Source organism: Balaenoptera acutorostrata, chromosome 14, assembly GCF_949987535.1.
Source record: "Balaenoptera acutorostrata chromosome 14, mBalAcu1.1, whole genome shotgun sequence".
NCBI lineage: Eukaryota > Metazoa > Chordata > Mammalia > Artiodactyla > Balaenopteridae > Balaenoptera > Balaenoptera acutorostrata.
The window spans coordinates 26039135-26062643 of record NC_080077.1 but is presented as its reverse complement, the minus strand read 5'-3'; the positions used below and the strand labels follow the sequence as shown (position 1 = coordinate 26062643).

Sequence of the window (23509 nt, the reverse complement as noted above, 5' to 3'; positions counted from 1 at the left end):
TCGTATGTTAAGGCCCACTGGAAAGTACCCACTGGAAGAGGCACTAAACAACCAAGTAGACAAAATGACTTTGCCCGTTGGTATTAGCTCTTGTTGGCGCCCACCCCAGGGCTGGTACAATGGGCACACAAATATAGTGGCCGTGGTGGCAAAGATGGAGGCTATGCATGGACCCCCAAAAATACAGACTCCCACTTACCAAGGCCAACCTAGATACCGCTGAATCTGAATGTCCAACCTGCCAGCACTACATATCAATGCTGAGACCCTGGTAAGGCTGTCGGAAGCCTGACTTGTCATTTGATACCAAGTTGAGCATATTAGACTCATTCGTTCCTGGCAGGGCCAGCAATTGATTGGCACGAGGGTTAACACCTATTCTGGGTATGCAGCTTTCTTTCCTGCTCACAGGGCCTTGCCCAGCACCACAGTCTAGAAACTTACAAAGTCTCTGATCTGCTGGCGTGGATTTACAGAGTGTGTGATCTACACATCATAATATCCAATCAGGGAGAGTTAGCTCATGGCTGCAGGATCCACTGGTTCTCTGACATATTGCACCACCTAGAAGCTGCTGGCCTGATAGAATATTGGAATGACTTGCTTTAGTGCCTGGTTGGCTGCAATACCCTGCCAAGATGGGGCGCCATCTCCCAAACACAGTACACTTACTAAATCAGAGAACCTATATGGTGCTGTGTCTTTAATAGGAAGGACACGTGGATCTGGGAACCAAGGGGTAGAAGGAGGAGTGACCTCGCTTATCATCAATCACTCCCAATGAACCACTAGGGATGTAGGACTTTCCACCCCACAACTCTGGGCTCTGCAGAGCCAGAGGTCCTTGTTCTCAGAGGTGTACACTCTCCATTGGCAACATAGCAAGGGTTCCATTGAACTTCAACCTACTGCTGCCAGCTGGGCACTCGGGTCTCTTTGTATCCAGGGACCGGCAGGCAAGAAGAGTCACCATCTTGTCAGGGGTAATTGACCCTGAACTGTAGGCAAGCCTACAGCTGCATGATGTGGGGAACTACAGGGCCCACTTGGGGCACCCTTTGTACTCCTTCCCCGATTGTGTATCCACAGGCAAGTACAGCCACCCTGGCTCCCAGGATTTCAGAACACTCTGGAATGAGGGCTTGGTTCACACCATCGGGAAAGCCCCAAGCCCAACAGAGGTGATAGTTGAGGGTGAAAGGAATTTAGAGTGGAGGTGGGGGATGATGAGTACCACTTGTGTCCTGGAGACTATTTGCTGGAAGGTTCTGTAGTTGGTCCTATCAAATTCTTCTTTTTAAATCTCTCCTCGGGAAGACAGGTCCACCAGAGCCCTGGAGGAGGTGCTCTCCACATGCTTATGGGGAACTGGATCCAAGCAGTGCAAGTGGTGGAGAGTGGCAGGCATGGAGGTGTGCCACTATATCCCCCCTCAAGAAAAGACTTGCCATCCAGCTGCAAGAAGTGTGCTTGGCTGACAGCCTCCAACCATTGGCTTCAAAAGTTCCACCTTAGCTTTCAAGCCGAGGCCATGCTATTTCTCAAGGCAGGCAGGATAAGTGGTCAGTGATTTCACTAAGCTGTGGAAATTGAGGGCACACCTTTCTCAGGGTGGCCTCTTGCAAAAGACCAAGCAAGACACTGATAAAGGACCTAGCTGACTGATCAGTACTGCAGGGTGATAGCTCTGCCTGCCCCATTCTCTTTCCTCCCTTTTTCTTTCAAATGGGTTACAGTGTCTACTTCCTAAGGAACCTAAACCAGCGTAGAAATACAGGCACCTTTCTTTTCAATAGTTAAAATAAAGGCTCTAAGTCCAGAAGTAGCATCTATCAGGGCACAGAAAGAAGAATGAGGTGAACCTTTTGAGTGAGGGGAATAGTGGCAGATCTTAAAGGCCTTGCAGGCCACAACTAGAAGTTAGCAGCCTATTCCAACTGTAACATCTAGTCTTTGAAGCGTTTCAAGCAGGGGAGTGCTTGAATTGTTTTTAAAAGCAGATTTTGTAAGGTGAATTGAGGGTGGTTGAAGATGCATGATAAAGGGAAGACGACCAGTTGGGAGGCTTCTGCAGTAGTCTGGTCAAGAGATAATAGTTTGGACCTGAGAGGTGGCGGTGGAACTGGTGAGAAGTGATTGGATTTGTGATATATTTTGGCAATATGGTTGACATGACTTACTTCTGGTTTAGACGTGGGGTGAAAAGAGAGGCCATAAGGATGAGCCTAGACTTGGGGCCTGAGCCACTGTGTGAATGGTAACGCCCATTGATAATGGCTTGGATATATTTAAGTTTAAAACACCTCTAAATGCAGATTCTGAGTAGGCAACTGATATACTGGAGCTCATGGACGAAGTCAGGACAGGAGACACTCAGGAGTGACGGGTATATATTACATTAATGTAACGCTATGGGATTAGACACAGTTACCAAGGGAGGGAGTAGCTTGAGAAAAGGCTAAGACCCAAGGCAGGTCACAACATTCCCCTTCTTAAAAACCTTCATTGTTTCCCAGTACTACAAACATAACCCAAATTACCTGGGATGACATCCCAGGCCCTCTACATTCTTGCCTGAGATGACCTTTCCAGTCTCATGTCCCACTTTGTTTTTCTAGAGACTTCCTATTTTAGCTCCTTGGTTTCCTCTAAACACTTTGTTTCTGTGCCTCTGCTCATGCTATCCCCTCCGTTTGGAGTGTCTTTCGTTTGCCAACTTCCCCTGTTCGGCAAAATCCTCCTTATTCGTACACTCTTAGCTCAGGTTCACCATAGCCAATCCCTCTCTTTTCTTCCTCTGAGAACAGTATCACTCAACTGCAAAGCAGGTGACAAATGACTTACCCAGTGGGTCTGCAGGTAGACAGCCCGAGGCTGGTGCAGTGACTCTGGATGTCATCAATGGACCAGGCTCCTTTCTCCTCCGCCTTCCACAACATGTGGCTTCTTCCGTCCTTATTGGTGCCTCAAAGGTTGCAAGAGTACTGTTCCTCCTCCAGCCTCCCACCCATTCTAGGGATAAAAGGAGGAAGGGGATGGCACCTACATAAGGAAAGCAACTCTCTTGGAAACCCCTAGACTGTTGCCAGTCTCACTGGCCAAAACCGTGCCACATGGCCCTTTGGATTTGGGGAGCTGGTGGGGTGGGTGGTACTAGTATGTTACTTGGTGCATTGCTAGTCTCTTGCCGAAGACCAAGCGAGACAGTGGGAAAGGACCTAGCTGTTTCTGTCCACCACAGGACTCCTTAGGTAAGTGATCTTTTCCCCAGAGTTCCCCATTGCACTGGCTGACTGATCAGGTGTTCTGTTGGTAAAGGGGAACTCACATGGTGCGGGAGGGCGCGCAGCAACGTCTGCCCAGGGTTCTTCCTTTTCGTCTACTCTGACAGTTCACTGTATGTCTTCTTCACCAGGTTTGAAGCACCTTAATGATCTCTCATCCACATTTTTCTATCTTAGAACTCCCTCTTCCTTACCTAGCACATGAGAAGTATTTAATAAAGGGCTTTTTTTTCAGTGCTGAACAAGTGACTACAGATTGCTCTAGTTCTTGTTCTGTGAATAAAGGCTGGCCTGTGTGGAAGGCAGTTTAGGGCAGCTCACTGAAAGAAACTATGTTATAGTAACTGAATAGCTTATTACAGAACCTCAAGAATCGGGTCCATGTTTTATTCGAAAGACCCTCCTTCCCCCTACCCGCCCAACAATATCCTAATGTCTGCGAAATTATCCTGTTGTACCCATTTCATGATGGCATCCCAGCAATATAAACAATTGTTCAAATTCAATTAATGTGCTGAAAACACATTAATGCAAAAAACGAATCCTGTGTTTCCCCTGTCCTCCTGGGACACCCACCCCCAGAGCTGGGCGTGGTGTTGGTGGATGGGAAATAAGATCGAGAAACAGAAACGCCTCCTTTTCTTTCCTTGTCCTTGTGATTCCCCAAACAAATATGCTCTCATCCCCACAGGAGAAGCAATGGTTTCAATCAACATTTTTCAGAAATAGGAGGGCAGAAATCAGATGAAAGTTGAGGCTGCTTCCAACCGACAGACCAAATGGTCATTTGTTTCTCTCCCAACTCTTAGAAAAACAAGGTGGAAATAGCTTAGCCCTGGGGCTTTAAAGTCTCGGGGTATAGGGAAGTCAATAAGTCTGTCTTCATTGAGTTTTTAAATATATATGGTGCATTAACAGTATCGAGCCCCACAAAGTAGCAAAGCTGAAGATGCCGTGTGTTTCCGGGGTAAGTCTAGATCCTTGTCTCCCTATATTTCAACCATGCTGTGAAAAGTTCTCGCATCTCTCTACACATCACATCACCTGAACTCTCAGTCGATATCTTACTGGGATTTTATTCAAAGTCCATAGGTCACCTTTTAGACTTGCTTTTCCCTAGGTCCTTTTGGACGGCAACACCCACAGTGTCTGTGATGGTCTATTTCCTCTCTGTTGGGTCCCCACCGCTGTTCTGTTTGTATCCAGCGAAGCACTCAGCAGTTCTGTAACCAGAAGACCTAGCTCACCACTCAAAAATGCATGTACAGGGCTTCCCTGGTGGCGCGGTGGTTGAGAGTCTGCCTGCTAATGCAGGGGACACGGGTTCGAGCCCTGGTCTGGGGGGATCCCACATGCCACGGAGCAGCTGGGCCCGTGAGCCACAATTGCTGAGCCTGCGCGTCTGGAGCCTGTGCCCCGCGACGGGAGGGGCCGCGATAGAGAAAGGCCCGCGCACCGCGATGAAGAGCGGTCCCCGCACCGCGATGAAGAGTGGCCCCCGCTTGCCGCAACTGGAGAAAGCCCTCGCACGAACCGAGGACCCAACGCAGCCAAAAATAAATAAATAAATAAATAAATAAATAAGAAAAAAAAAAAATGCATGTACAAACAGCAAGAACAAAAAAAGTTCAAATGTTTACTTTACAATTGTTTTATTCAAAGCAAATTAAAAAACTTAATATATTTTTCCTTTAAAAATGGAGATTTTAAAAAAAGCTTTATAATTAGTTTTGAGGGTGCTTATCTTACCTTCAACATAAATGATTTATATATTAAATTTGTTTTCTGATATCCACGTACATTCTCATCCTTTTTGGGTAGCTATGGAAAGATTTCATATTCAAAAGCCAATGCCACTTTTCTAAAATTTAGGAGAAAAGATTCTTGCGCCCAATGTAGCAGACGCTTGCTCCAAGTGGTAGAAAGTCCTTTTGCTCTTGGCCAAATGTCAGGTCTTGATTTCTGGTTGTGTGAAAAGACGTGTTTTGTTTTCTTCAGAGGACGGAAGGAGTCTCAATTCTTTAGATTTGTTTTTGTCTCAAAGACGTGTCTAAAATGGGTACCTGATGTTTTATTGTATAAACCTTATGATGATTGGGCCTGTGCAGTCCAACTTTTAGATGACATTTTCATACCAAAAAAGATGATAATTGGCAGCTGCACTGTATTTAGGCTAATAATCTCAGTACTCTCATCTTAAGTCCTTCTGATGAAGAAGACAAGACTCTGATTTTATTTAACCAACAAATAAAGGAGTCTATGTACATGGCAGTTGGAAGTGGTCACAAGAATATCACATAAAAATAAATACTTTACACACTCTTCTTCCATGTCTAAAAGTGTTAAAATTCTAACCGGAGAAGATTAGAAGGTAATTAGTGAACTCAATTATTTGTAAAAAATATAAAAACACACAAACCAAATGATGCAAAAAATCTTTTTAATCTAAAAATTCATTTCCCAGGGCTAATTAAGAGCCAAGGCCTGCCAATTTTTATCAGTTTATTTGACCAAAAAGAGCTATTCAGCATTTTCTTCAAAGTAAGATAATATATAATAGGTTTTGATAAACCTTTCTAACTGTGGACATGATACGGCAGGCAGTTCAAGGAAAAATAGCATTAACTTTTTCTTTGGTGTAACCAAAAGGATATCCAAAAGTTAGCAAATGTTGACGTTTCAAGTGATAAGAAATTGCCAAATGGAAGTTTAAACTCTGGTTTAAAAAAAAAAAAAAGTTGTAAAAGGAAAGGCTCCACCCACAGTTCTGTAGTGCAAGTTTTAAAATTTAATTCTGAAAAATAATTTTATTTAATAAGCAGGAAACAAATCCCAGCAGTGTATCACTTACTCCTCTCCCCTTCTCTCATCTCTGTTACCCTCTCTGTATGTGCCACTGTCATTTCAGCTCTCCAAGGAGGTCCCAGCTGCTGCTCAAGGAGGAAAGTCATTAAAAAATTACCTACATTTCTACAAACCAGGCTAGAAGTTGTGTGTCCGTGGCTGCACAGCAGCAGACTCCGAGTTACGGCGTTGCCATGTCCACGTATCTGTCATTTTTACAAAAAAGAAACAAAGCCTTTTTTCCCCAGAAAAAAGTACCTGAACCGATGAGTCACTTAGCCCCTTACCAACTTTTTGGGGTAACCACTACACGGCTCCCCTTGAAAGCACACCTGTGCACATCCCCACCCGTTCTGTGCGCTCAGAACCAGCAAATCTACCCCCTCTTTCTCAGAAGTAATGGTCCTCTCCCTGCTTCTGGAACTCACTAATTTCCATAAACGTAATACTTTTAAAGCAGTTACCACCTTGCTCAGAAGGCTCCATTACTCTACCTAGCTTAACGCTGTCTCTCCTGTTTCTGTACATGCTGCTTGTATTTTTTTTTAACATAATAAAAAGTGTTCCAAATGCACACACATACACATCCCTGCACACACACCCAGCATTTAGAGGGAAAAAAAAAAAAATCTTCCCCAGGAAGCACTTTTAGAAGTTAAGCTTCTACTTGCTTTTAAGCCACAGGGCAAGTGCCAAGTGAGTCCTAAATAGCCCCTCCCTTTCCGCCGCGGGGCCGGCCGTGCGGGGCCCACAGCACAGACGCTGAGCGGGATCCAGGGACAAGGCCGGGAAGGGCACCTGTCAGGCTTCCCAGAGCGACGTGCTGCACATCTCCCCACATCACCTGGGAGGTTCGCGCCCTTAACTCTCTTCCCTCTGGGGACCTCCGCGCTGTTCTGAGGGATCTGTGCCCTCTGCGCTGGGCCGCCCCGCCATGGGGCCGGGAGCCTGCGCCCCCCGCCAGGCAGCGGGCTCCCCTGCACAGAGCAGGCCGCCCTCCCCCCCGCCATCCCCCGCCAGGGCTTCCAGCGAACGTCCCCTCGCAGCGCCCAGGGCCCGGAGAGCCCTGCTGTCTACGGACTCCGTGGCCTCCCCTTCGCCCTCTGAGATGACGGTCATGGGGCTGCTCTGGATCCGGTTCCGCACGCTGTACCGGCTGCTGGCGGCGGAAGGCGGAGTTCGGCTGCGGCCGTACCTGGGGCCAGAAAAGGACAGACTCCGAGGCATCGAGCCTTCGTTCTTGGCCCACTCGTCCTGGGCCTTTCTGTTCTTGCTCGGGGAGCAGCTTGATGGGCTCTCGGGGGTGTCTGGCGAAGGCTCCGACCTTGACCTCTGGAATCTGGGGTCTGTGTTCTTGAGCATCTCGGCTGCGGACATGCGGGCACTGGTGTCTGACCGACTCCCTTTTTTCAGCAGCAGAGCTTTGAAGTTGTCACTGCTGGTGCTGCTCTTCCGGATGCTTCTCTGAATCGATCCCACTTGCTTCTGGGAGGCCAGGCTGGGGGCAGCGCCAGTGGGTGTCACTGGCGGGGAGGGAGAATGGTTTCGGGAGTGATCATCATCGGAATCTTTACGGCCAAGGACTTTCCTCTTAGACCTGAGATTTAAGAACGTTAAGATGAAGGTTAATTCCTCGTGGGCCACTGGATGCCAACCACATCCACCCTGCTTCTCTCACCGCACATTAAGGTCACCAGCTACTATTTTCACTACGGAAAGTACCAAACACCCAGGCAGAAAGAATAGTTCATTGTATTACTATGTGTGCCCATGACCCAGCTGTGATAATTATTAACTTATGGCCACCCTGTTTTCATTTCTACGCTCACTGGATTATTCTGAAACAAATCTCAAACATCGTATTATCTTACTTTGGATAGGACCATTTCCAGCGTTTTTAATAATTGCCATTTCTTACTTAACTTTTCTATATGGGACTGATGCTGAGTGAATTTTATGGTGCTGGCGCTTGAATGGCCTAATACAGGGGTCTCCAACCCCCGGGCCGCCGGGTAGTGGGGCCTGTTAAGAACCGGGCCGCACAGCAGGAGGTGAGTGGCGGGCAAGCGAGCGAAGCTTCATCTGTTGCTCCCCATCACTCTCATTACCCCCTGAGCCATCCCCCCCCACCCCACCCCGTGGAAAAACTGTCTTCCACGAAACTGGTCCCTGCTGCCAAAAAGGTTGGGGACCGCTGGCCTAATAGATAAACCAACTCCTAGAATGTCCCACATACTGAGACAGGCCCCCACCTTAGGTTCTAGAACAACTCTGCAACTTTACATTCTCCATCATTCTAGAGTTTGGCATAAAACCAGTTTTCCTTGGCTCTTACTGGACCATTCGTCAACTCCTAGAAATCCAATTTTCCGGAAAATAAGAGTGAACCTTCCACATCAGATCCTGTTGGCTGACTGCAGAGAACCACTAGCCGAGCAAGCAAATGTGAGGGAGGTGGGTAGAATGTGAAAGAGGAGGGGCCTTCAGGAAAAGTAAAGTTGTCCTGGGGGAATTTCTTATACCCAGTCTCTAAGAATCTCCCTGGCTCAATGTGTCTTCTGCTGAGAATGCATTAGAGAAAGTAAAGCAGATGTGCCAAGTGGCCCCTTGCAGGTCTCTTCATATCAACAACTCAGGTGTGGGAGGAATCTCTCAGCTAAGTGCAGGCGGACTGGCTGTTAAGGAAACTTGATACATTTACTAAGATGTGGTTATACCTCTTTTTCTGCTATAAAATTCCAGAACATGCAACCGGCAAAGGTTGAGAGGATGCTATCTGAACATAGAAATTAAGAGTTGAATCTGAGCAACTTCTAGCTGTGTGACCCTGGACCAGTCACTCATCTATTTACAAGTTTTTCATACTTGTAAAATGCAGACGATGCTAACAACCTCACAGGTTTGTGAGGATTCAATGAGATAAAGGACCTCTGGAGTCACACAGACCTGGGTTCACCCACTGCTAAAGCTTCCTTGCTCTCTAAACTGGGCCAGGTTAAACTTTCTGATCCTGTTTCCTATCTGGAAAAGAGGAATAACAGTAGACAGTTCAGAGCTTATCAGTAAAGATAAATGCAGTCATAGGCGTAAAGTGTCAGGCATAGAGTAGGTGCCTAACAAACCTTTGAGTGTCATTTAGGGAAATATAATTCTTCCTTCCTGCTATCAGCTCAGGATTCAGTGCTGTTTTTACCTGTCCTGCACCTCGAGCCACAGGGGACGATGGGCCCGTGATGGCTGCCCTGGGCTTGGTGCTCCCAGGGTCCTCTTTGTGCTTCTGGCCAAAAAGAAGCCACTAAAATGGAAGACAGGAAGTGGTAAAAACCCAATTAAGAGGCTGAAGGGGGTGGCCAGAGCTGACATAGCGCCAGCCCCTTTGGGACAGCAGAGACTGGCCTATGGTACTTTGGTTCAACAGTTCTATTCCACTGTCAACAAGAGCACTGCTCTGGAGTTAAGTTGCTGACCCACTGACAAAAACCACAGAAACAATAACATCTCAGAATTTCAGAACTGGAAAACATGTAGGTGGTTTGGTCTGACCAGAGAAGGTAATCGAGGTCTAGAGAGTGAAGTCATACGGCTTAATACAAGAAGTAGGACCTGATGGAGTACCGTTCCAGGAGAGCTCATGACCTCACAATTTATACTGTTTGCTTCCCAAAGACATCTCTGCTCATCTGATTCTTTTTTTTTTTTTTTTTTTAAATATAAATTTATTTATTTATTTATGGCTGTGTTGGGTCTTCGTTTCTGTGCTAGGGCTTTCTCTAGTTGTGGCAAGTGGGGGCCACTCTTCATCGCGGTGCGCGGGCCTCTCACTATCGCGGCCTCTCCCGTTGCGGAGCACAGGCTCCAGACGCGCAGGCTCAGTAGTTGTGGCTCACGGGCTTAGTTGCTCCGCGGCATGTGGGATCTTCCCAAACCAGGGCTCGAACCCGTGTCCCCTGAATTGGCAGGCAGATTCTTAACCACTGCGCCACCAGGGAAGCCCTCATCTGATTCTTGTAGGTATTGGTTTGTGGCTTTTAAATGTGGCTTTTCTGTTTGGCTTTTAAATGGAGAGGGTGTGCTGAGATCCACATAACAAGCCATAGCTATGCTTGATTAAAGCTACAACCTTTAATTGTAGATTTAGAATGAAGACAGGAGACGGGAATTTATAAAAGTATTGTTGCTTCTCAAGAGTAACTGCCCACTAAAATGAGAATTAAAACTAAATATACGAATTCTCTGCATATATGTATGTATATATACACACAGACTATAAATATGTGTGTGTGTGTATTTCTAAGGAAAATGGCTATTAAAAAATGCTTGAACAATTAACACTGGCTTAAAAACTAATTACTTCAATAAAGATAAAAACTTCACACCTCAACTGGTGTTTTACATTTTCCATCTGGCTTTAAATCTGAAGTGAATTAATTTGCATTATAAAATTTGAAAGTTGTGTTTCAATTTAGATATTCTTTACTTTAGATTATTAGCTTAGGTACTGAAGGATATAAAATAAAGCCCTAAAAATCAGACTTTAGATGGCTTCCTATTATGTCTGCTAATATATTATCTATATCTATATCTATCTATCCATCTACTAAAAATTAGCCTGCATCTACCTATCTATCTATCCATCCATCCATCTACTAAAAATTAGCCTGCATCTATCTATCTATCTATGTATACATCCATCTATCCACTAAAAATTAGCCTGCATCTATCTATCTCATCTATCTAATCTATCCACCCATCCATCTACTAAAAATTAGCCTGCATCTATCTATCTACTAAAAATTAGCCTGCATCCATCTATCTATCTATCTATCCATCCATCCACTAAAAATTAGCCTGCATCTATCTATCTATCTATCTATCTATCTATCCACCCATCCATCTACTAAAAATTAGCCTGCATCTATCTATCTATCTACTAAAAATTAGCCTGCATCTATCTATCTATCTATCCATCCATCCACTAAAAATTAGCCTGCATCTATCTATCCGTCTAGTAAAAATTAGCCTGCATCTATCTATCTATCTATCTAATCTATCTAATCTATCCATCCATCCATCTACTAAAAATTAGCCTGCATCTATCTACTAAAAATTAGCCTGCATCTATCTACCTATCTATCTATCCACCCATCCATCTACTAAAAATTAGCCTGCATCTATCTATCTATCTATCTACTAAAAATTAGCCTGCATCTATCTATCTATCTATCTATCTATCCATCCATCCACTAAAAATTAGCCTGCATCTATCTATCTACTAAAAATTAGCCTGCATCTATCTATCTATCTATCTATCTATCTATCTATCTATCTAATCTATCCATCCATCCATCTACTAAAAATTAGCCTGCATCTATCTATCTATCTATCTATCTATCTATCTATCTATCTATCTACCCATCCATCCATCTACTAAAAATTAGCCTGCATCCTTGCTCTCACTCTGTAATCCATACCCTACTCAGTCTTTGCTTCTATCGTGTACACAGAACAATACAGACTGGCCAATTTCTGCATCTGCAGTAGATGTAACTCCTTGGTAGGAGAAACCACAGTCTTTCAGTGCCTTACGAAGGTTGCTACAGTAAAATACAGAGGAGATCCTCGGTATCTTGTTAGGAAAAGTGTGTGGTGATGCGGCCCCACAACAGCTGGGTTCTCTCTGAGACCAAGTATTCAGTGCACAGAGCAACCAGGCGACACGTCTTCTCTGTGGATGCTGTCTTAAATATATATGCCTGTATATTTAGCAACCCAATGCATCCCATACCACACAGGAGATGCTGAGCCTTGGAAGAATTTCCTAACAGTTACACAATCATTGAGAGCTCATTAGGTGTCCAGCATGACTCGAGTTAGAAACATCAGCGTAAACCTCTAGACATGTCACTGAAGTTGCTTTCAAAGGATGTGGAATTTTTATTTCCCTATTTGGAGGAATAATGTGATCACTAGCTACCTTTTTATTTCTAATGAGAGCACAGAGAGCCGTCAGACAATGTTAGAGAGGCAGTCTTTAGGGTCTATTGGGACATTATACCAATAGTGGAGTCAAGAGTTAAAGAACATAATTCTTGACAAACACCTCAATTCATCAGCTTGGGTTTTTCCCCCCTAAATTAGATGTTTACATGTTGCACGAGGAATCGCAGGTAGGGACTGCACAGCCTCTGCTTTCCATCTCATGCAATAACAGCCTTTTCAGTTAAATTCCAAGAATTGGGAAAGCCCTCCTGACACAGGTTACTTACACAGAGAATCAAATGATTTTACGGGATGTATAGTTACAGGAGGAAAAAAAGGGACCTTGATTCAGGGACCTTGGCAGTACAGGGGCATTCATAACAGTTATCTGAAATACTATGGTAAAGAACTTTAGAAGGAAGTAAAGGGTTTATACAGCATATAGCTTAAAGTCCTTGCACGAACACAATCATATTCATTTTCACAATGACACCGTTGTGGGAGTACTCAACTGTTTATAGCCAGAAAAATGAGGCAATAAATAAAACTTTAGGGCTAAGTCATATTCACTCTTCAAGGTGATCACATGTAAAAAGTACAACAGTTCAGGCAGTTATTTTGAAAATTTTACTCTACATTTTTTTAAAACCCAATAATTTCTTAAGCCAGTAGATGGCACTAGCAGTATATAGTAACAAGCAAGTTTAATTCCTTTTGCTCCTGCTTAAAAAAGATGTACTTTTACTGAAACATTTAAGTAGCCAAAGATATTACACTTTAAAATCCTAGTTTTTCTGTAAAATGAAAATAATAACAGCAATAAAACCAAACACTGTTAGGAAAGAAGAAGTCCTGTACAGCGAGTCTGTGCATCTTAAGTCCACATAACACAACATCCCTCATCCTGGACTGGACCACTGGCTACTCTAACCCAACTCCTGTAAATATCCAATCAAACACAGTGACACTGCATTTCTTGCTAGTAAGAGAAGGGCCAACCAAATGGCATCATCATGTTTAGCCTCTGTCCCCCATATCATCATAAAAATCAGTGGAACAAAGTAAAACAGAAATTGGAGTCAAGGCAAATAAAAATATAGAAACAAACTAAGAAATCAATAATCAGGTTAGTGAAGCCTAATTGGGTGACAGCAGAAACCTCAAGAAAGAAAAATACATTGAGAAACGATTTGGAAAGGGGGACTCATAAAGTAGATGCAAAAAAGAGGAAGGAAGTTTTGGATTACCTGTGAATAGCTGCAAAAAGGTCTTCTGTGGTCCGGGGTCTACTGGGGGTCATCACCTCATCACTCCCATCTTCCTTACAGAAGTCACAGGCCTCTGAGGAAGAACCGGCTGTGTCAGCCTCCCGTACCCCAGCTATGGAGAAACAAGCAGGCAGACACAAGATGCACAAATGACTTGAATTTCAGTCTGTAGCCAAGCTCCCAAATATGCTTCCCTACCATTCTGACAACGTGAGAATCACAGGGAGAGGCAGTAGGGCCTGTAGTTTGATATTTTACAAAGATGGGGAAAATGACACACAAGCATGATAGTCAAAGCTCAGGCTTTTCTGTTAAAGTCTAGATAAACTGACTGAATCTCTCTTAAATTTTGTTATAACATTTCTTTGCAGCTCTCCAGGGGATTACTCACTGCTATTTAATACCCAGCCTGCTGCCAACCACCCCACCCCCTCTATTTTCTGCGCTTCTGTAAGCTCTACCCTTAGATCTAGATTAAAAAAAAAAAAAATTCATAGAAATGCCAAGTTGGTAACCTAAGTACGAGGCAGCACAGGGAGTCCACATACTGCTGGCTTGAACGTGAACGTGCACCAGCCCTGTTCGCCTCGGCTGCATATGGTCGGAGGGGAACAAGAGAAAACCAGACTCACGCCCTGGGTCCTGCAGAGACAAACAGCTCTCCACGTTGTCCCCGGCGTCCGCACTGCTCTCGGCGCCCGGCTCCTCCCGCGAGGGGGCTGGCGAGGCATCGGGCTGCACCATGGGGACATTGGCTTCCACTCTGCCCGGGGACTCAGGTCTTGCAGCTCCTCCCGCAAGAACCGAGATGCCAGAGTCGGTCTCATCGGAACCAGCGCCGGCTGCACACCTCTCTCGTGCCTCTCCTCTCGTGGGGCTGGGCGACGCTTTGCTCACGTTCTCTGCGGGCTCCGCCGTGAAATCTCTGTGCGGAGGTGGCACCACCAGAAACAGTTTGGGCTTCTTGGAAACAGGGGGGGGCTTCCTGCTGGGCAACGGGCCGGGTGGCTCATGGGGCGGGGCGGTCCCGGGCCCGGCCTCTGCCTCCCCGGCGCGGCCCGGGCTGCGGCTCGGGAGGCCACGCTCGGCTACACTGTCCTGGCGACCCTGAGTCGAGCTCTTGGCAGGAGTCGGGAGCGAGCTTGTCGCGGAGGCAGGCTGGCTTTCACTCTCCATTTCATTTATGCTATTTCGGGATTTCAGGAGAGCAGATGGCTTTAAATGATACTGGGGAACAACCGGAGTTCGTCTTTCCTGAGATGCATGTTCACGTAACAGTGCTACCTCGGTTCCTGAGTTCTTCCTCACCGGCCGCAACTGCACCATCTGCAACGCCTCCGTGGTGATCAGGGGCATGGGGGGTCTACCGCCCTCCTCCTTGGTGGGAGGCTGCCTGCAGGCCTCCCGGGAGGGCTCTGGCTGGCCAGCTTTTTTGAAAGAAGGCCTGGCATCTTTCATCAATTTGGGGTCAAGCGGTGGGGCAGGCGGGGGTACCGAGGGGGGTAAGGCAGGTGGTAGAGGTGGCAGGGAAGCAGATGAGTCCAGAAGAAAGGGGCTAAGTGCTGTAGGTGTCGGAGGAAAGAAGACGTTGGTGGGGGGACAGAAGGGAGTGAGAACTTCCGGTGGTGGCGAGGGGAAGAGGGGAGAGCCGGGCAGAGGCGAGCCCTCGGGGAAATCTGCCAGTGGAGGGGGAGGAGGGAGGAAAGGAGACTTGTCACTGGGACAAGGAGATGGGAGAGAGGGGAGAGGAGGAGCAGCAAGGGGAGTCGCCAGCACCGAATCCAGCCTCTTCATAGTTCCGCTTCCTTCCGTAGAAGTGTTGGAGGAAAGCGACGTGGACGAGGAGGAGATGGATACCGAAGATACCAGAGAGGACTTCCTTTCTGGCACCTTGGGCTTGGGCTTCCCCTTCCCATTGGCTGGTGACACTGACTTTAAAAACACAGGCACAGGGGTGAGAGTTGTGGGTGTGTTCGACTGGCTGGAATACCCACTGGATGGAGAAGTGACCCTGTGTGACTTCTCCGGCGATGTGATCTTTGGTTTGACTGCGCCATCGGGCACCGGGGCTACTGCGGCCCTGGACCCCTCCGGGAGATGGCGGCCTGGCCCGTTTGCGGGCGACGCTGCGCTGCCGGCTGGACCCGCCCCGCCTGGGTTCCCCGGGTCCTCCTGCACGCCCGTGTAGTCAATGTAGTAACCCCACGGGTCTGTGTACTCGGACTTGACGCTGCTCGTGTCGCTCTGTGCCGGTGTGACCCCGGACAGGGCGTAGACGTTGGGGGTGGTGGCGGAGGTCAGGCTGCTGCCCGCGCTCACTGTGCTCTGGCTGCGGGAGCGGGGCAGCCAGGGCTCTTCGAAGTCACTGCACGGGCTCTGGGAGGGAGAGCTGCCGCCCTTGCCCGGCAGTTTCAGCTGCAGCGAATGCTGGAGCGAGGCGATCAGGCTCTCGTTCAGCACCTGCCCGTTCGACTGGACGCTCTTCTTGGGAATCCTGCGCAGAGAGTCTGTCCGAGAGGGTGGCAGGGGAGGCTTCTTCGCTTTCTTCAGAGAGATGTTTCGAGAAAGGTTTTTGTCTCGGCAATTCGACCGGTCCCCTTGGTTCTTCCGCGCTCTTCCATCAAAAATATTGACCACGCTGTGCCTCGGGTTCCCAAAGCCATCGCTGCTATTGTACAGATGCCCAGCTCCGTGCCCAGAGTTGGTGTGCCGAGAAGTGTAGTAGCCATCGTGGTCCTCTGGATACACGGCCCTGGCATCATCGTTGTTGGACGTCTGGTCCAAACTGCCACTGCTCACGTTACTTACAGGAGTGGAGTAACCAGGAGTTGCCAAATGTGGCTTCCGTGGGGACGCACGCCCACTACCCGAGGCGCTGTATTCCCAGGGCTCCGCGCTGCCGCCGTGTCCCCTGCCTCCGGAATAACTGGACTCACTCTTGCTGTTCAGATCCTGGGGGTGGACCGGGAAGCTCCGGTTGTTTCTACAATTATAGGCCGTGGCCTGGGACCCATTCTCCCGATTTGCGGGTGTATTTAGAGAGACCGCAGAATCGCAGAGGGACAGCAGAGTGGTTGCACTGGACGAATGAGGGTCTGAGACCTGTGAAAATATGGTGGCGTGCCCCTCAGTCCAGTTACCACGGGGAGAAGGATGACCATCTTTCTGCCGGGAGAGGAAGTGGTCTCTGGATTTGATCTTTGTGTATGAAGATGAACTGGTAATTTCACTGTCCAGCTGCCCTAAGCTCTGAGCAGTGTGAATCACAATAACCTCTGAAGAGGAGGAGAGCGTGGCATTTGGGATGAGGGTGGCGGAGTAGGTCGAGTGAGGAGAGACTACGCACGCCGGGCTTGTTACGTTTTCACCCTCCAAGTGCCCCAGCTCCTGGGATTTGGGCCTCAAAAGTGTTCCAGTCCCTGGGGCAGCTCCTAGATGTCCGAAGTCTTCGTCTACTTGCAGGTGACCCCTCTGGTAGGCGAGAGTTTCGTCTGCGTCTTCTGCAGGGCGCAGGGCACCCAGCCGTGGCTCTAGGGACTGAACGTTTGTCCTCGCTCCAGACCGGGGGAGACTGTGGAAACCAGCGTCACTGTTGAGGCGAGAAGGGAACACGACGCCCACAGAGTCGCTCAGCACAGACATGTTCCCAGAGGAGCCTGGGAAGTGACTCATCTGGGCCGCAATGCCTTGCCCCTTCTGCTTCCTGATTCTTCTCATTGAAGGTGGTAGGATTTTCACATCCTCAGTCTGACAGCTGGAATCCCTGGTTTCTGAGCGCTGCCCAGCAGATCGATAGCTATCGAGCCTTCCGAGCGTAGAGTAGTGGTCTGGGATGTCCACTGAGTGGCCACCGACAGCATCTTGGCCAGTGCCCCCCGAAGCTGGAGATAAAGCAGAAAGAGGCTTGTCACCTAAAAATAAAAATCAGTATCTTAGTTCATTACCTTGATCTCTCACCCCCTTCTGACCCTCCTGTTGTACTTAAAAGAAAAAAAACTTTTCTGTTTGGTCTGGTTTCTTTTTTTCCTGTAAGCACCTAAGAGAAAGTTTAAGTATTGACAGTTACTGATAGCCCCTAAAATGAAAATCCTTATTATGAATTTTGGGTACTTCTCTTAATACATACTTCAAATCCTCCTATAGATTAAGTGCTGCATATAGGATTCTCAGGTACTCCCTTTGAGATCAAAGCTGAGTGCTTCTTGGAAGGTTTACTTTTCACATAACCTCCTTTTCGTAAAGGTAGCCTTTCACCCACCTGGTGATTGCACAGAACAGCCGTCAAGCAATGACTGTCTTTTCCAAAGACAGATGAATGTAGCAGTTCAACAATAGGGCTACAGAGATACCATTTATGAGGGATATTGGTATAAAACATAGTTAATTACATTAATTTTTTATGTCAGAAGGAAATCCTAAGAAAAAGAAAAATGATTTACAGGCCCATCTGTGTTTCAAACATTTCATTATCCATCTTAAGCCATTATCATCTGTCTGTTGATGACATTCAAAATTCAGTAGCAATCTGTTGTGTTCTGGTGGGGAAAAGGCAGCAGGAACAGATCCAGTGAACACTTCCTCAGATTAGGATTATTCATTTCTTGGAGCTTTGTAACCAAACAGAAAGAATAGTATGTTTAAAAAAAAAAAAGAAGCAGCAGCAGCACGAGGCAGGGTTTACAGAGAGGGAGGAAAATGGAGGAGAAAAATCCTTAAGTGTAGGTAAAGGTTTCAAGCTACCTAGGAAAGAAGAGAAGCTTAAAAAAAAAAAAAAATCATGAAGCCAAGAACTTAGTCAAAGTATATATAGAAAAAAAAATCAATCCATGCATAGTAATCTTTAGGACATATTAAATCTTGAAAAATAGTAGCAAAACCATAATTCTTTCTATGTTGTTATTCATCAAGGACCACCTGGCATCCCTGTTTACCTGGACAAGGACACTGGTGATGACGGGATTCCTGAGATCTCCCTCCCTACCTCACTTAAATTAACCATCATATGGCACATGTCCCTGACTGGATAGCACAGCTCACCCAAGGAGCAAAGCACAATGCTAAAATGGCAGCAGTGGTCTTGCATCAAATGCACAGGAGATGCTACCCTGCAACGAAGGCTCCCCAGCATAAAGCTCTTTCCTTCACTGTGATGATGGAGAATCACTTTTGTACCCGTATCTCTGGCAAAGAGGATCTATTTCCTCCTCCTACCCTCTGCCAAGTATACTTACTGCACACACACACTCACATGTGCCCATGTGACGTTCTCCCTCAGAAAGAGGGGAAGTGGGCAAAAGGGCAGGAACAGAAGAAAAACCCACTTTAAGGAAAGAAGAAACGTGCAAGTTTTTGCGGTTTAGTATTTTAGAAGGTGGGGGGTTGACTTGTAGTTCTGTATCAGTTTGCACCAGTTCAATTCCAAACATTCAGCATACCTTATTATGTTAATATCTTTTTCTTTCAAATTTGTAGTAGTTTTTACATGAGGTCAGTGGCAGATTTTTAAATGTCTTTAAGGGCCATAAACAAAGTCTTGATTCTTTCAGGTAACAATTTTGCATGTGAAACCATTCTAGGCTTCTGAAAATGGGACTACAGCCATTTCTTCACCACCTAGAGCTCAATACTATTTTTTAATTAAAATAACAATGCTTTTCTAAAGACCTCTAAAATATATATATAAAACAACTCTGATATTATTTATCACAGGGACCACCAAAATTCTATTCCCAAGAGAGATCCTCCAAAATTTTCACAGTACAAAAAGTGTGACAATATTACAGGACACAGATGAATGTTATCTTGATTAAACAGCAAAAATTACAAAAATAGAACTACAAACAAATATAGTCTGCTCAGGTGCTGCTAAAAATCTTGATGGGATTTACCTGATTTTAAAATAATTACACATATTTTTTCTTTTACTTATTATATAATACTACAAGGACTGCCCAATTTTTAAAAAACACATGTAATCAAAAATGATAGAAATCTACAAGTTAGTTTTACTTAAGGTTTAATGTATTGTCAGGTCTAAAGTAATGTTCTTAGTACAAACCAGCAAAAATTATTCAGAAGGGGATTCCTTTAAACAAGGCCTTTTCTGCTTGGGGAATCCATATTGGGATAAGTTCCAGGAGTACCCAAATTATTCAGCAGCCAAACAATCATTATATACCAACAAAATAATCTTACCTGATTCTAAAAGATGAAACCTCATAACAGGTCATTCAAATACAATTCAATGTACGTTTAAGATCAGAGTAAAGAAAGAGTTAGAAATTTCGGCCTTTTATTTAAATGGAAGGCAACACATTATATACCATAAATATGCTTTAAACAGAAAATATCATACCTTGCTTTTAAAGCTTTATATATTGACTGGTCTCTCGAGGCCATACAGATTTTGAAGTAAAAGCTGCATATAATTAAGCACAATTAACTCTCTACTTCTGGGAGCATCCCTGGTTAGATTTTAAAAATCCAAAGTCCCAACAACTTGTGCAGTGTTTAGTGGACAGGTTGCATCTTTCCTATTAAATGTCTTTCTTTCAGATAATCGTATCCTTTAAAAATCTAACTTGTTTGACTCAGCCATCCTTCCCTACGCTTTATATCTAAGGACGACTAACTTTTAAAGAAAACATGAAGTGTCTATTTTTGATAATCATTAGTTAGGTAGCACAAAGCTTTCCAATCAGACACCTTATAAGTACAAAATATTAGAAGAAAGGGCAAGGTCAACCTTTCTCCAAATGAACGAACAAAGAAAAGATCTAATTTTTTTGCTAATATGTTACTGTATTCAAATGTTACTTTGCCTTACTCTACCCATGAATCCTTCCAACTACCCTATCTATAAAACTAGAGTGGTTGTCTAATTGTCTTTTTTTAAAAAAACTAGCTCTAACTCAGATACAGCTGTCTCAGTTGACCTCCAGCGGTGATCCAGGACATGTCATCAACTGTGCAATGACATCAACTGTCTCACATCTGGTAACACTCACAACACAGATGACGTAGGGAAAGCTATTGTCTTTCCGCTAGGATTAGTGGTGTTCCTATGTTACAGGCAAAAGAGAAATGAATGCAGGCCCTAGAGACTCTATCATTGGTTTTAAAAATATTAAAATTACAGAAGATGTGATTTACCTAATTGATCAGATCCTTCCAGTAAGGTCAAAGAGGCAACTGAGTTACTGGCTCCATACTGGTTGGTTCAGTAATAAAAGTGATAAAAGTTCTTAACTCTCAGGCTATGGAAATATAGATAGATAGATAGATAGATAGATAGATAGATAGATAGATGGATAGATAGATAGATAGATAGATGGATGGATAGATAGATAGATAGATAATTCATATTGAATACTTATGTGTATGTCTATCTTTATTCAGGCCAAACTATTCTTATACTCTTTGCACAAAGCCATCCAAAACCTACCCATATTGGTTGGAAAGCCACTCAAAACGTAGCCTACCTGGAAACATCAACCTTGTTATCTTGCAAAGAGCTGTCTTTAAAGTCACTTTTTTAGGTTAAGGCTCATCTCCTAGAAGATCAGTTAAAATATAAATATTACCGGAGTTCTGTAAAAACTTAGCCCATTGGGACTTCCCTGGTGGCGCAGTGGTTAAGAATCCGCCTGCCAATGCAGAGGACACGGGTTCGAGCCCTGGTCTGGGAAGATCCCATATGCCGCGGAGCAGCTAAGCCCGTGCGCCACAACTACTGAGCCCTCGAGCCACAACTACTGAAGCCCACGTGCCTGGAGCCTATGCTCCACAGCAAGAGAAGCCACCGCAATGAGAAGGCTGCATGCCGCAACGAAGAGTAGCCCCCGCTCGCCACAACTAGAGAAAGCCTGCACGCAGCAACAAAGACCAAACGCAGCCAAAAAAAAAAAAAAAAATTAAAAAAAAACCCCAGAAAACAAAAAAACCTTAGCCCATTAATATCTGCTGAACATACTAGTACATATTATTTTTTCTCAAATTAGTTAGCTGTTATCTAAAGGAGAGAGAAAAATAGAGTCTGAAAGAACGGGATACAGGAGCCCTGCTCCACTAAAGGAGGCAGATGTGAGGGCATGAACCAGAAGCAACTTTCATAAATCCTGTAAAATCCTGTGAAATTATCTATCTGTGGATGCAATCTTGCCTCTGTTTGTGATTAAACTCCTGTGTTATGGGATAAGATGCGTACCCGTATGTCATCGGGGTTACTGGAGCTACCTAGAGCAGAGGAAAAGCATCGCTACTCTTGTCCCGTTGTTGTTACAGTCTGGAAGGCAGAGACCACATGCTGCAGAATTGGATGGCAGTAAGAGAGAAGACACGGGGTGAAGAAGAGTGAGACTTCCTTCCCTAATACAAAGCATTTAGGCAAGGGTGTTAGGAAAAAACACACAGGAGTGATGTCTGTGGCACCTGGAAGTTGAAATGCTACCTCAAACTGCTGTAACATATACCAATATTGCTAGGATAAACTCATTTTGATTAAAAGACTAATAGGCAAGTTCAGAAATAATGATTAGGAGTTTCTAGAGTATAGCCCTCAATAGCAAATAAAAGTAAAAAGACCAGGTGAAGTAATTATAAGGAAAGAAGTCCACAGGTTGGCCAAAAAGAAAAAGGCAAGTTTCAAGATAGGTAGTATTAAGTTGAATACAATAATTGTAATTGTAGCTATTACGTTTATAGTAGTACCAGGCACCAAGGGCTTCATCTGTATAAATTCATTAAATCCTCTAACAACCCTATGAGGTAGGTCCTAGTAACATCACCAGCCACATTTTTTGAATGAAAAAGTAGACTCAGAGAGGTGAAGTAACCAGCTTGAGGCCACCCAGCAAGTAACTGGCAGAGATAGGATTTAAATCCAAGCAGCCTGGCACCAGAGCCCCTGCTCTTAGCCCTGCTATCTCGGCAGACATTCCTGATGGGCCACGAAAAAACAGGGAGAGGAAGTGAATATAGAAAGAAAAGAAGGAAAGGATTATCCAAAGCATATATAAAGATAAGCAGAAACAAACTAGATGAGTGAATAATGAAGTAAATCACCCTCTCCACCAGCCGAAAGTTTTTTTCGTTTTCTTTTTTTATCAAAGGTTGAAAAATACTGAATCAAAAAGCTATGAAACTGTTTCACCGAAGTACCAATAAAGCACTAGCCAACATAAGTGACTATTTTCTACTGTACTGGTATTTACTAATTATGCTATACTGCTGTCTCTGATGACAAAATGCCACCAATATTGTCGGTACAACTAATGAAGTCTCTATTCATAATTTGAAGTCCTAGAATAAGTTTTTGGTTTTATGAAGACTTAAGCTCTAAATTGAAAGTAAATTTGATTGTGGGAATGCCCACTGTTCAAGGTACACAGAGATGATGACATAACTTAAATTTCTATCATCCCAATTAATAGTTTTCATATAGGCTCTTCCTCTTACCTTCTCAACAAAACTGAATAAATCATCTGCATGGGATGTTAAGATTTGTACCCAGTGCTTCGCTCAGGAAAGAAGCTGGCCCTCTGGGGTACCAAAAGGCTATCAGAATGTATCGATTTCATAAGCACCACCGATGAGGTTAGCATAGTAATGGTGAGTAGCAATGAGGGGCAACAGAATACAGTTCTGATGAGCCATACCTAGCTCCTTCTGTATGCTGTCAGGGACTCCTGTAATAGTCTTTCTCCTTTTGACTTTCTTCGGTCGTCTTACCAGAGTGTCTGTGTAAATTAGAGACCGCCGAAGGCTGGCCTGGCGATCGAAATTCTCCCCTAATGTAGAGTAGTAGAACAAGCAAAGCAAGGTTATTTTCAAGCAAGCCGACACCGTGCACTTTCTTCCAGAAGCTTGTTGTAAAATGCTAAGAAGGTATTAATAATGATGTTAGCCAGTCATACGATGATGAATGAATGCTGAAGGGCAAAAAAGGAAGGAAAGCACATTAGCACCATAAGGCTATTTTCCAACTTCCGTGTGTGTGTCCTTCCAAAGGAAGCACCTTGAGCTCATTTGCAAATGAGCTGGAGTGGCAAATACAAACTGGTGAATAACACACTGGAAAAGTGATTTTGTGTTATTTAAAAAAAGTATCATTTTGGAAGTATTTTACAAAGGTCT

At 45.0% G+C, this 23509-nt stretch overlaps 1 protein-coding gene across 7 annotated transcripts in view; it reads right to left on the bottom strand.

Annotated features, from left to right (window-relative positions):
- Positions 1 to 4930: 4930 nt before the first annotated feature.
- NHSL1 (NHS like 1) overlaps positions 4931 to 23509 on the bottom strand; it is a 246699-nt gene continuing 228120 nt past the window's right edge. For 3 of the 7 annotated variants that reach the window (XM_057527882.1, XM_057527886.1, XM_057527885.1), the window contains exons 5-9: positions 23032 to 23163; positions 14008 to 17256; positions 13355 to 13487; positions 9322 to 9423; positions 4931 to 7725 (exon numbers count right to left, since the gene is read on the bottom strand). In XM_057527882.1, the coding sequence (XP_057383865.1) occupies positions 6990 to 7725; positions 9322 to 9423; positions 13355 to 13487; positions 14008 to 17256; positions 23032 to 23163 (4352 nt within the window). In that variant the 3' untranslated portion in view covers positions 4931 to 6989. The remainder of the gene's footprint in view (positions 7726 to 9321; positions 9424 to 13354; positions 13488 to 14007; positions 17257 to 23031; positions 23164 to 23509) is intronic. The other 4 variants (XM_057527883.1, XM_057527888.1, XM_057527884.1 and 1 more) reach the window with 3 other exon arrangements.